The sequence below is a fragment of the Macaca mulatta genome, chromosome 6 (genome assembly GCF_049350105.2).
Source record: "Macaca mulatta isolate MMU2019108-1 chromosome 6, T2T-MMU8v2.0, whole genome shotgun sequence".
In the NCBI taxonomy this organism is placed as follows: domain Eukaryota; kingdom Metazoa; phylum Chordata; class Mammalia; order Primates; family Cercopithecidae; genus Macaca; species Macaca mulatta.
This window is the reverse complement of record NC_133411.1, coordinates 150467501-150481398: the sequence shown is the minus strand read 5'-3', so window position 1 is coordinate 150481398 and position 13898 is coordinate 150467501. Positions and strand designations below refer to the sequence as shown.

At 45.4% G+C, this 13898-nt stretch overlaps 1 protein-coding gene across 5 annotated transcripts in view; it reads left to right on the top strand.

The window, feature by feature from the left end:
* The first annotated feature begins 17 nt into the window (after positions 1–17).
* HDAC3 (histone deacetylase 3) overlaps positions 18–13898 on the top strand; it is a 17435-nt gene continuing 3554 nt past the window's right edge. The window contains exons 1-14 of one of the 5 annotated variants that reach the window (XM_028849188.2): positions 18–176; positions 282–364; positions 1953–2095; positions 6790–6871; positions 6999–7055; positions 7176–7231; positions 7608–7741; positions 8268–8348; positions 8721–8794; positions 8950–9014; positions 10865–10954; positions 11077–11135; positions 11384–11463; positions 11783–12004. In XM_028849188.2, the coding sequence (XP_028705021.1) occupies positions 122–176; positions 282–364; positions 1953–2095; positions 6790–6871; positions 6999–7055; positions 7176–7231; positions 7608–7741; positions 8268–8348; positions 8721–8794; positions 8950–9014; positions 10865–10954; positions 11077–11135; positions 11384–11463; positions 11783–12004 (1281 nt within the window). In that variant the 5' untranslated portion in view covers positions 18–121. 5 annotated transcript variants of the gene reach the window in all.

Here is a 13898-nt window from a genome sequence, read left to right as displayed (position 1 = left end):
GCAGGCTACGTGCTTGCGCAGCACGCACGGCTGGGGCGGGGTTGGCGGCGGGTGGCGGGTGGCGGGCCGCGGGCGGCGGGCGGCGGGCGGCGGAGGCGCGGGGCCTGCTCCCGCCGGCACCATGGCCAAGACCGTGGCCTATTTCTACGACCCCGACGTGGGCAACTTCCACTACGGTGAGGAAACAGGGCTATGCATGAGGGTTGGGACGCGGAGGTTTTGAGGCGGGGGTTGCAACTCCAGGGGTGAGAGCTGACGAACTCTTTTCTCCCCACCCCCAGGAGCTGGACACCCTATGAAGCCCCATCGCTTGGCATTGACCCATAGCCTGGTCCTGCATTACGGTCTCTATAAGAAGATGATCGTGAGTTTCGCCGCCTCGGCCGGGGGTTGGGGGGGGGTGGGGCGAGCTGTGGCGGAAGGGATAGGTGGGCTGGACTGAGTGCATCAAGTGCGACCAGCCCCTAGAGTAGCGGGGAGCTGGATAGAAGACACCGGAGTATCTTGAAAGTGCCGGGTGTTGGAGGTGGCGTCCTCTGCTTAATGGAAAGTACTTTCTCAGCTCAGGTCGGCCACCCTCTGACTGTAGGCACCCTAGCCCTTGGCCTAGGGTTAAGGTGATGTGGGGGCTGGTTTGAAGACAGAAGGAGTGTTCCTCCTCTGCATTTTAGAGTGTGGATAGGGCCTTGGCCTCAGGAATTAGGTTTAGGGGAGCGGATATCACTGTATCAGGGTGTAAGGTTTACCCTCAGTTCCCACTCCTCTTTTGCCACCTTTTTTTTACCTCCAAGGAGCTGGGGCTCCAGGGTGGGACGATACTACCGTGTTTCTAAATGTGTATGTGCGTGTGGAAGAGAGGAGATATCTTAGGTATTCCTTTTTCAGCCCGGAATACCTCTACATGGTTCTACTTAATCGCTATCCAGTTTTTCATCTCCCAGACATACACATGCTGTCTTCCCAGCTTGGAATTTATGGCTGTGATATGGCATAGTAACAGTTAAGCCAGGCCAGGTGTAGTGGCCCATGCCTGTAATCCCAGCACTTTGGGAGGCTGAAATGGGAGGATCGCTTGAGGCCAGGAGTTGGAGACCAGCTTGGGCCACAGTGGGACCCACATCTCTACAAAAATAAAAAATAAAAAAAGTAGCCATGTGTGGTGGGTGTGCCTGTAGTCCCAACTACTTGGGAGGCTGAGGCGAGAGGATGGCTTGGGCCCAGGAGTTTGAAGTTACAGTGAGCTATGATCAGCAGCCTGAGTTGACAGGGAGGACCTTGTCTCAAAAGAAAAAATAAGACAAAACAGCTAAGCCCAGGCTTTATGTGTTGCTAGGGAAGCTAGTGAACAATATGAATGAATGTTCATTGCTTGTGCCCAGGCACAGACAAATAGATTGGTCATAGAAAAGACTGAGGTGATGTTAGTGCAGGAATCTTTATCCCTTGAGATTGTTTGCCTATATGTACCTGTGTGCATTTTCTGGGAGAAAATTTGTCCAGTTTTCAAAGAGATGTGACACATCCCCCCGACCTTCCAAAGATAGTAAACTTCTGATTTTAATTAGAAAGTTGACATATATGCCATATATTTGACTCCAGAAAGAAGAATCTGGAGGAAAGAGGACAGAATCAGAGCTTGGGGGAGGAGATGAGCGTGGAGAGAACTGGGAATAGGAGATCCAAGGAACAGGGCAGGTGGATCAGGGCTCAAAGTTGAGAAGGTACAATAGGCTGAGCTGGAGGTGGAAAGGAAAAGAAATGGTCTTCAGGGGGCTCATTCGTAATAACTCACCTGGTTAATTGGAGTCTCTCTATTGACTTAAGGATTGTGGGATGAGGGGAATGCTATATTTGGCTTCATATAGTCTCCAGGGCTGGGTTCAGTATGGGTGGTCTGAGCCTGTGGAGTGGGGCTGACCCTGGCTAGGTTCATCTTGTGTCTCCATCCCGAGGTCTTCAAGCCATACCAGGCCTCCCAGCATGACATGTGCCGCTTCCACTCCGAGGACTACATTGACTTCCTGCAGAGAGTCAGCCCCACCAATATGCAAGGCTTCACCAAGAGTCTTAATGCCTTCAACGTAGGCGATGACTGGTGAGGGAGGACTGGGACTTTTGATGTCTAATAGTTTAATGCCAAGCCCTTCAGTGAGGTCTTTTGGCAGCAGTGGGAAGATCTCAAGGGGGGCCTACTTGTCAATGAATCATAATTCACTTACTTGTTTATTCAATAAATATTTACTGGTCACTTGTTCTAGGCCAGGCCCTGTGCTAAGTGCTGGGAATGCAGTGATGAACAAAACCAAAATTTTAATACTGTATTTTTGCTAAGTCTTATGAAGAGGAGGTATATGACAGATTATGAGAGTATATATGTGGAGAATTGTTTAGCTTGGTGTAGTGGCTGGTCGGTGGGGCCTTCCTAGAGGAAGTAAAGATTGAGCTGAGATCTGAAAAAAGAGTAGAAGTAGTGAGATGAAAGGTGGTTGAAGGGTGAGGGGAGGAGTATAGCAGGCAGTAGGGACAAGTGCTAAGGGTCCGTGGTAGGATTGAGTATGACTCATTTGAGGAACAGAAAAAAGGCCAAGTGCAGAATATGAAGAGGAGGTGAACTGAATTGAGGCTAAAGAAATAGGGCCTTTTTAAAGTAAACAGCTCTATTATGAATTAGGGTTTTTACTCCTAGAGTAGAGGGAAGCTATCAAAGTTTTTTAAAAAGTCCTGATCATAAGAGGGCTATGGGCAGTTAAGAAAACAAAAAAACAACAAAGGAGTGGTTTGATATCGTTAGGTTTACATTGAGCTGGTATCATCCATAGAAGAGTCAGGATTAGACCCTGTGGGGAAAGGAGTGGACAACAAAGATAAGCCATGATCTTTGCTTACACTCTCCTCTACATCCATGAAAAAATAGTAAACATCATAGCCACCAGTTCCTCAATTCTACTTATTTTTGTTTTTAAGCTTTCTATTAGGGAAAATTTCAAAAATTTCAGAAAGTGAAGTAGTGCAGTGACTTCCCATCCGTCACCTAGCTTCAACACTTATGAGCAAATGGCCACTCTTTTTTTTTTTTTTTTTTGAGACAGAGTCTCACTCTGTAGCCCAGGCTGGAGTGCAGTGGTGTAGTCTTGACTCACTGCAACCTCCGCCTCCTAGGTTCAAGTGATTCTTATGCCTCAGACTCCTGAGTAGCTGGAATTACAGGTGCCTGCCACCATGCCCAAATAATTTTTGTATGTTTAGTAGAGATGGGGTTTCACCACGTTGGTCAGGCTTGTTTTGAACTCCTGACCTCAGGTGATCCACCAGCCTCAGCCTCCGAAAGTGCTGGGATTACAGGCATGAGCCGTTGCGCCTGGCTGAGCAAATGGCCACTCTTACTTCATCTATACTCCCTCATGTTAGATTGTTTTAAAGCAAATCCTAGATGTTATATCCTTTTATCCATAAATATTTTATTATGTATCGCTAAATGATACTCTTTTAAAAGAAAAAGTATCATTATCAAATCTAAAAAGTTAAGTGATTCCTTAATGTCATCAAATATGCAATCAGTATTCAAATTTCTGCAGTTGTCTCATAATTATTTTGTAGTTAGTTTAAATCTGGATCTAAACAAGGTCTACACAATGCTTTTGGTTGATAGGTCTCTTAAAACTTTTAATTTGTAGCTTTTCTGTCACCCCCTTGAATTTATTTCTTGAAGAAACCAGGTTGTTGATCCAGTAGAGTTTCTTATGATAGCTACCATTTATTGAGTGCTTACTCTGCTAGGTATTATGCCAAGGATTGCTGGTAAATCCACGTAATTCTCATGCCAATCCTTAGATGTATTATAATAGACCTTTTTCTGATGTTATACATAAGTAAACTGAGGTTTGAGAATATTTAGGTAACTTAGCGTCAGTCACGTAACTGGCCATTGGAGTGTGCATGATCCAGATCCCAGGTTTTTAAACCACTAATCTGTTTTCCTGAAAGATCTTAATGACAGATCTTTCTGTCATTAAGAAATGACAGGGCTGTAGGATAGAGGCCAACTCATTAGGCTGGCCTTGGCACCTTTCCAACTTTATCCCTACACCTTAGCTGCACGGGATGCCTTCCTGGAATGCCCTTAGTTCTCTATTCAACCTCCTCAAGGCCTTCTCACTCTTCGCACACCATCTCCATGAAACCTTTCTTGACCACACCAGCCCATAGAGCTCTGTCCTGCACACACTGCACTGCTCATTTGGTGTTCAGTCACGTGCTGTCTCAGGAGGGTTCTTGTTTTTTTGTTACTATACCTGCTGCTATTTCTGAGCTCACTTTCTAGGTCTGAGAATACAGGGTCAGCCCTTAAGCCACACTGGGGTCCTGTAGATGCTGTTTGTGCAATTAGGGAATGCTAATTAGAATACTATCTCTGGGCTATTTATGCTGCATCAGTCTTCCTGTCAAACAAGTTACAGTTGTCTTATCTGTATTTCTGATGAGAATCAGGAATTTTTCTTCTGTTTAATGAATTTCCAATTGCTTTCAAAGTATTCTAACATAAAAGGCCAAATTGTACTACAGGCCTTTAAGTGAAAAAAAATAAAAAAGCAGTCCCAGGCCGGGCGTGGTGGCTCATGCCTGTAATCCCAGCACTTTAGGAGGCCGAGGTGGGTGGATCACCTAAGGTCAGGAGTTCAAGACCAGCCTGGCCAACATGGTGAAATCCTATCTCTACTAAAAATAAAAAAATTAGCCAGGCGTGGTGATGCATGCCTTTAGTTCCAGCTGCTCTGGGAGGCTGAGGCAGGAGAATTGCTTGAAGCCGGGAGGCAGAGGTTACAGTGAGCTGAGATCATGCCACTATACTCCAGCCTGGGCAACAGAGCGAGACTCTCTCAAAAATAAAAAAAAAAAAATTCCAGACCTCTCCCTTTCACCCATAAATCCCTCTGCCCAGTGACAGCCACTTTCAGCTCCTTTCCCTATGTCTTCTGGTATTTACCTTTGGATTTCTAAATAATAATAATATTAATTGACTATTATTAATAATCTGTAATCCTTAGGGAATACCTGTTATATACTAGGTACTGTTCTAAGTGCTTTACAGCCATTAGCTTATTTAATCTCAACAACCCCTGTGAAGCAGGGTGTATTATTGTTTCCTTTTACAGATGAGGACACTTAGGCACAGAAAGGTTAAACAGTTTGTACAACCTCACTATCATTAGTAGGTGTTAAAGAACTGGAATTTGAACCTAGGTAGTCTGGCTCCAGAATCTGTGCTTGTAATCATACTGCCCTCCTGTATTGTCTCATTGCTATTTCTTCATCTGTCAATTTTAGGTAGTATCTGTTAAGCTCTTAGTATGGGATGTGAGCATTTAGTCTTCTTACACCATCACGTTGGCTTCCTTTCCCCTTTCAGCTTCATAATAATTTAAAAATAAATCAGTATTCTATGTTTACATTATTACAACTCTGAAAGATTCATTTACTATCAAGCCAAATAGTGTAGTGTGATTTAATCTATTTTCTTCTAAAGCTTTTTGTTTTTCCTGGAGCTGACAATTGCATTATTTTTTCATTTGCTTAGTTTTCTAGGTATTAATCTCTAATTCTTTCCAAACCTTTCGAGAAACTGTAAAACTCTACAATTCTTGCTTGAACCCAGGAGGCGGAGGCTGCGGTGAGGCCACTGCACCCCAGCCTGGGTGACAAAGCGAGACTCCATCTCAAAAAACAAATAAACGAAAAGCCCCTACAGTTCTGTTTTTCACATGGTCAAATGTGTCAGCTGCACTATTTTTCTTTTTTTTGAGACCTAAAACTAGGGATTGCCTAAGCCTTTCCTCTTTAAAAAGTCAGGTTTATATAGGTATAACTTGCATACAGTAAAATTAACCTTTTTTAGGTGTAAGAGTTCAGAGAGTTTTGATAGAATATATCAAGGTGTAGGGCCAGCGCCGATGGCTCACACCTGTAGTCCCAACACTTTGGAAGGCCAAGGCAGGAGGATCACTTACGCCTAGGAGTTCGAGACCAGCTTGGGCAACATAGTGAGACCCTGTCTCTATTTAAAAAAAAAGTATCAAGGTATAGGAAATTTCCATTACCTGACAAAGGTCACTCACCCTTTTGTAGTTAATATCTTCTCTCCAACCTACATCCAGCCAAGTACTGATCTGATGTCTGTCCTTATATTTTACCTTTTCCAGAATGTTGCATAAATGGAGTCATACAGTAAGTAGCCTTTTGTGTCTGGCTTCAAGCCTTTGCTTTTTATAAAGAATAACAATGGTAATAATTATAACTGACATTTATTAAAGGCTTAGCAGATACCGTATACTGTGCCACAGGCTTTTCGTGGGTTATCTCATCACCGTTTCACATATGTAGGTATACAATTCTTTCTTTAAAATGTGTGACTGTGAAGAATATTATTGAACATTATGTTAAAATGTGTTACACTGAGACTAAGAAAAACAGAGCTCATCTTTTCTTTCAACTGATTTCCTTTTAACATTGTACTTCAGTACCTGGAAGCTGCTTGCTTCTTTCCCCAGCTAGGATACAAATTCCCTGACAGTTAAATGCTTCTTTACTTCCCATCCAGTGCCTTGCACAGGGCTTGGTACATGGTTTGATCCAAAATATTTGTTGAATAAATTTGCAGATAGCACAGGTGTGTAGGAGGGGGAGAGAAGGCTCTTGAAAAATGGAGATTGGAGGAATCTGGGGTGGGGAGGGAGGTATGGGAAGGGCCCAGACAGAGGCAGGAGGGTTCCAACTTATTCCTCTTCCCTGCAGCCCAGTGTTTCCCGGGCTCTTTGAGTTCTGCTCGCGTTACACAGGCGCATCTCTGCAAGGAGCAACCCAGCTGAACAACAAGGTGACATAGTCCCGAGTCCTGTTCCTCCTTTCCTCTAGATCCCTGGACTCGGGATTTAACCCTGATCCTGGGCTCCCAGCTTGAAGGGTGGGCAGGAAGGACTGTGACTTGGGTGTTTGTCTTTCAGATCTGTGATATTGCCATTAACTGGGCTGGTGGTCTGCACCATGCCAAGAAGTTTGAGGTGAGTGAGGAGTTGATGGGAAAGACAGTGGCCATCCTCGGGTAGGTGTTTAGGATGATGGTGGGGGCAGCTGGGTAGGGGAATTGCTCCTCTCTTTATGAGACCACTGTCTTGCCATAGGCCTCTGGCTTCTGCTATGTCAACGACATTGTGATTGGCATCCTGGAGCTGCTCAAGTAAGTAGCCCAGGAGGAGATGGGGGCAGTTATGGGATTCTTGGCTGAGAAGGTCTCTCAGACTCAGCCCTGACCTTGACCTCCCTCCTCCCTGACTAGCTTCTCCCAAGTTCTTGATGCTTTATTCAGGCTGCCTCTTCCACTGCTGCAGATTCCCTGCTGCCTGCTCACATTTCAGCCTTCTCTGCATATCCCTCTTCTGTCCCTGCCTCTAGCCTCTAGCCTGGAGCCCCCAGTTGCCTTTAGGGAACTGGTGATATTAAGTTTCAGGTGACCAGGGCAGAAGCAGACTCTTCACAAAACGAGACCCGGTGTTTGGGAGGAGTGGGTCAGGGGTTCACTTCTAGCTCAGACCCTGGCTTTGGCTTCCCTCCAGGTACCACCCTCGGGTGCTTTACATTGATATTGACATCCACCATGGTGACGGGGTTCAGGAAGCTTTCTACCTCACTGACCGGGTCATGACGGTGTCCTTCCACAAATACGGAAATTACTTCTTCCCTGGCACAGGTATGGGAATAGGGATTACTTTCCCATTTGCACCCTTCAGCTCTTTACTATGAGTGCCTCCTTCTCAGCCTTCTAGTCTCATCTCAGGTGTCCCCTCCTCAGAGAAGCCTTTCCTGACCACCCCAGTTGTCACAATCACCTCCTTCCCCATTCCTCTGTTACATCAGCCTCATTCCCTCAGAACACTCACTGCTATTTATGTTTATTGTGGTTTTTTGTTTTGTTTTGTTTATTGCCTCCCTCCTCATGCCTACTCCCTAAGAATATAAGGTTGGTGGGATATCGTAAATTTCATTAGTTCCGTTCACTGCTGCGTCCCTACTGCCTAGTACACAGTTGGCTCAGAGTAGATCCCCCAAAACTCTTTGCCAAATGAATGCGAGCTGCAGGAGATTTAGTGGCTCTAGGGAGTTTATGGTGAAGCTACATAGATGCAGTGAGAGGCTCCCAGAGTGCAGATTGGGGTTGAAACAGCTGGGCTGTGGGTGCTTCCCATGTGTGGCTACCACCACCCGCTTCCCTATAGGTGACATGTATGAAGTCGGGGCAGAGAGTGGCCGCTACTACTGTCTGAATGTGCCCCTGCGGGATGGCATTGATGACCAGAGTAAGTACTGAAGTCTTCCTTCTGTTCCCTAGGCCCCTTCTTTTTCTCCTTGAAGTAACCTCTTCTGCCTCGTATTGTCTGCTGTTGGGGCCAGGTGTCCTTAAGGATGAAGGGCCTTCAGAGGGACCATGAATCCCTGGGAATTGTATGCAACATATCATGTATATGTGCATTTTTCTGGGAAAAGTCATTGGCTTTCATCAGTCGCCCATAGCAGTCTGGGATCCCTTCCAGAAGTTTCAGACCAATGATTCGGTTCTTTTGGGTTGCCCCTTTCCTGGGCTACATGCTCGCTCAACCCCCTTTTTCCTTTTGTTCCCTGTCTCCCCATCCCCTTGGGGTGCCAGGTGCCCATCTTTGGCCCTCTCCCAGGTTACAAGCACCTTTTCCAGCCGGTTATCAACCAGGTAGTGGACTTCTACCAACCCACGTGCATTGTGCTCCAGGTAATACTGTCAGTTCCTCCTCAGGAGTGTTCTGCCTGGGCTTGGGGAAAGAGGACAAGGGAAGAGGAGGTTCTTTAGGTTGGTGATAGACGGGGTATCTGTGATGTTCTGATCAGTTATCTCACTGCACTTGCCTGGGCTTTTGCTTTTTGCAGTGTGGAGCTGACTCTCTGGGCTGTGATCGATTGGGCTGCTTTAACCTCAGCATCCGAGGGCATGGGTGAGACTTGCTCTCCTTCTTCTCCGCAAGGTTTTCAAGTGGCCTTGGACTTCAGTACGTGGGTGGGGGTAGATGGGGAATGGGCCTCATCTCTTCTTGGAAATCAAAAGTAGCTATAAATTGTACTTGAACTAGAAATGTCATCTTGAACAGAGTTCCCTAGATGGTCATTCATTCACAATATATTTTTATTAAGTACGTATTATGTTCCAGGCATCGTACCACATCATGGGGATGGAATGAGGAGTCTCCTGTGGAGTTCACAGTTTAGGAAACAGACAAAAAATAAATAATCAAATGAAATAGATTGTTATAGATTCTATGAAAGAAAAAAGAAAGCTGAGACACAGGATACAATGGGGGACCTACTTTAGATAGCATGATTTGGAAAAGTTTTTCTGAAGAAGTAAAATTTGAGCTGAGACCTGGAGACTAAGAAGGAGTGAGTCATAAGAGGAGCAGAGAGAAGCCTGTCCCAAGCATTGACAAAGGCCCACAAAAGGCTCTGAGGGCTGGGCCCAATGGCACACACCTATAATCCCAACACTTTGAGAGGCCAAGGTGGGAGAATCGCCTGAGGCTGGGAGTTTGAGGCCAGCCTGGGCAACGTGGCAAGAGCCATCTCTACAGAAAATAAAAAACAAAATCAGCTGGGCATGATGGTGCATGCCTATAGTCCTAGCTACTCAGGAAGCTGAGGCAGGAGGATCACTTGAGCCCAGGAGTTTGAGGTTACAGTGAGCTATGATTATGCCACTGGACTTCAGTCTGGGCAACAGAGTGAGACACTGTTTCTTTAAAAAAAAAAAAAAAAAAAAGGCTGTAGCAGGAATGAGCTGACGAAGTAGAATGCAGGGAGCAGGCTGGAGGTAGTTTGAGGTGAGGTCCAAGAAGCTGGCCATGGTGAGATTGTGCAGAGCCTTTAAACCCTGGTAAGGAGTTTGAATTATATTCCAAACATGATGGGAAACCATTGAAGGATTTTAAGCAGGAAAGTGACATGATCCAATCTGTGTTTGAAAGTGACTATTCTGACTGCTGAATAGAGAAAAGTTTGGATGGGGGAATGGGGATGGAAGTGGGAAGACCAGTTAGGAAGCCATGGTGTTGGTTAGGTGCCCAGACTAAGGTGAAGGAGGTGGCAATGAAGAACAACAGCCACAACCCAGCTATTTCAACACACACACACATATATATGGTTTTTTTTCTTTTTTGAGATGGAGTCTTGCTCTGTCGCCCAGGCTGGGGTGCAGTGGCACGATCTTGGCTCACTGCAAGCTCTGCCACCTGGGTTCTAGCGATTCTCCTGCCTCAGCCTCCTGAGTAGCTGGGACTACAGGCATGCGCCATCATACCTGGCTCTCTCTCTCTATACATATATATATATATATGTATGTATATATATATTTTTTTATTTTTAGTAGAGACTGAGTTTTGCCACGTTGCCCAGGTTGGTCTCAAACTCCTGAGCTCAGGCAATCCGTCTGCTTCGGCCTCTCAAAGTGCTAGGATTACAGGCGTGAGCACTGCACCGGGCATGAGTTATATTTTCAAGGTTAGAATTGACAGAACCTGCATTGATGAGAGTAGTTGGTTAACATGCAGGGTGCCAGGGAGGGTGTTGAGCAGAACAGAGGTGGGACTGTGCTTTATTTTAAAATTTTTATTGAGACACAGCATATAAAGTATATGCAAATCTTAAGGGTATAACATAATGAATTTCACTATGCAGCTAAAGATTTGGAACATTTATAGTTTTCTTGTGCTCCTTTCAGGCAATACCTAAAGGTATTTATTTACCTTGTCTTTTGATAACCTCCTCCGCGTCTTCCTCTGGTTCCTTTTAACAGGGAATGCGTCGAATATGTCAAGAGCTTCAATATCCCTCTACTGGTGCTGGGTGGTGGTGGTTATACTGTCCGAAATGTTGCCCGTTGCTGGTGAGCACCCTCCTGATTTCCTCCCCTGTTGTCCAGTGTGAGCTAGGGTGTCCCTCAGATATGGCCACATGGGCCCTTCAGCCCACTTGATCAGCCTGCTCCCCTCTGCTGGTTGGTTTCAGGACATATGAGACATCGCTGCTGGTAGAAGAGGCCATTAGTGAGGAGCTTCCCTATAGTGGTAAGGACTACCCCACAACACCCCCATAACAGGAAGGCCATTCTCACCAGATTCCAGAATGACCTGGTTTGAAGGCAGATGGGAAATTTTACACTTTCAGAGCTCTGCAGGCTAAACCCCTGGGCTCAGAGCAGGGAAAAGATTGGGCAGCTATTATGTAGGTGCTCTGGATGGGAAGGAAAAAGATTGGGAAGTCTTGGTAGCTGCCTTTCTCAGTCTGAGCCATACTTTCTCCTCTCCTCCCCAAGAATACTTCGAGTACTTTGCCCCAGACTTCACACTTCATCCAGATGTCAGCACTCGCATCGAGAATCAGAACTCACGCCAGGTCAGCAGCTCAGAAAAGCTGAGCACAAACTTCTCCTGAAAGGTGGAGCCCAGGAGAGGTCAAAGATGTGGGAAGTAGGAAAAACCAAGGAGAAGGAAGTTCTAAGTCATCACTGTCACTGTTATTGGCTAGGAGGCAGTCCAGGTTAAAGTAGAGGCAGTTGGGGTTGGTGGGGAGGGACAGCTATCAATTGGGGGACCTGAACTAGAGATACCACTGAGATGAAAATCAGGATGGTAGGGGTAAAAGGCAACTAGGAGATTGCATGCCCTGGGAATCACTGGGAACTGCTCACTCTCTGTTCCTCATTTCCAACCAGTATCTGGACCAGATCCGCCAGACAATCTTTGAAAACCTGAAGATGCTGAACCATGCACCTAGTGTCCAGATTCATGACGTGCCTGCAGACCTCCTGACCTATGACAGGACTGATGAGGCTGATGCAGAGGAGAGGGGTCCTGAGGAGAACTATAGCAGGTCTGGGAGCAGGGACTTCAGCCTACTTCCAATAGGCTTGCTGGGGAGGTTTAAAAGGGAAAAAGTAAGTGGGAAGGTATTAGCTTAATTGCCTCTGGCTTACCTCCTTTAGTCTGCTACAATTTCCTCACTCTTTTCTTTGCTGTTTTTAATGACAAAAATAACACGTATTTATTGTAAAATTTTAAAACAGCACTAAAATATGTTGTTTGCTTTCACACAATCCCAGACCCATTCCACAGGAGTAACCACTGTTAATAGTTTTTATTTTAGATAGGCCTTTTTCTATAGATTGCAAATATACTGTTCTGTATGTACATATAAACAAACACATACACACTCATTTGCAGTTTGTGTGGTTTTTAGTTTTTTATAAATACAAATAGAGTCATTCTACATATGCTGCTTTACATGATATGGCCGGTTCCAGTTAGCTAATATAGATCTGCCTCAGTATTTTATCAGCTGTATAATAATCTGTTGTGTAGATGGATTATTTTCCATTTTTTTGGTATTACAGTAATAATGTGGCAATGAACCCCCTTACATATACATCTTTGCATTCTTGTTTGAATGGGTTAGATAGTAGAATGGTTGCTGCTAGGTCAAAGGCTGTGTGCACTAATTTTTTTTTTTTTTTTTTGAGACAAGGTCTCGTTCTGTCACCCAAGCTGGAGTATAGTGGCATGATTATAGCTCACTGCAATCTTGAACTCCTAGGTTCAAGTGATCCTCCTGCCTCAGCGTCTTGAGTAGCTGGGATCATAGGTGTGCACCACCACACCTGGCTAATTTTTTTTTTTTTTGTAGAGACGAGTCTTGCCTTGTTGCCCAGGCTGGTCTTAAACTCCTGGGCTCAAATTCCCGCCCTGGCCTTCCAAAGTGCTGGGATTATAGGCGTGAGCCACTAAGCCTGGCCTAAATTTTTTTTTTTTTTTTTTTTTTGAGATGGAGTCTCGCTTTGTCACCCAGGCTAGAGTGCGGTGGCGTGATCTAGGCTCACTGCAAGCTCCGCCTCCCGGGTTCACGCCATTCTCCTGTCTCAGCCTCCTGAGTAGCTGGGACTACAGGCGCCCACCACCACGCCTGGCTAATTTTTTTGTATTTTTAGTAGAGACGGGGTTTCACTGTGTTAGCCAGGATGGTCTCGATTTCCTTATCTCGTGATCTGCCAGCCTTTGCCTCCCAAGGTGCTGGGATTACAAGCGTGAGCCACTGCGCCCGGCCTAAAATTTTTTATATTTGCTGCCAAATTGCCATCCAGAAGTCTGTAGTGGCTTATAGTCTTGCCAGCATTTTACTCAGTCTTTCCAGGTCTTGAGCTGGACAGGTCACTACCTGCATACTGCTCTCTAAGGCTCTTTGATTTCTTTGCTCTGTTAATTTTTTCAGGTGGGATAATTGTATTGTGGTTATGTTGTTTTTCAAAAAAAAAAAGTCTTTATCTTTCTGAGATACATACAAAATATTTGTAGATGGAATGAATTAGGGGGAAAAAAGGATAGGATAGAATTTTTTTTTAATCCCAAAACTTTACTGAAAAATGAAAGGAAAAGACAACAGAACCCAGAAGTACAGGAACAGATGCACTTAATGGAGAACAGATTTCCTTACATGACTGAGGGATAACCACAGCTGGACACTTGTGGGACACGCAGTCCTGCTCCCACGCAGGGTTAGAGATTTGAGCCAGCTCTGCTGCAGAGCTTGATGGGCTTCTCAGCCCCTTCTAGAATCCGCTTCTGTTTTAGAGTTCAGGCCTCCGTATCTCTCCTCTGGACTTGGGCTTTACTGCTGTGACTCTTGGGACCCTCTCCAGCTCTCCTCCTCCAAGGATATCCCCTGATCCCCTCTCCTGGGTGAGGAAGTGTCTGAACATCTGGCTTCAGGGCTTCCAGGATTTACGGAATCAGACAATTTCATTGTCTGGTTTGGTTTGGTAAAACCTGTTTTTGTAG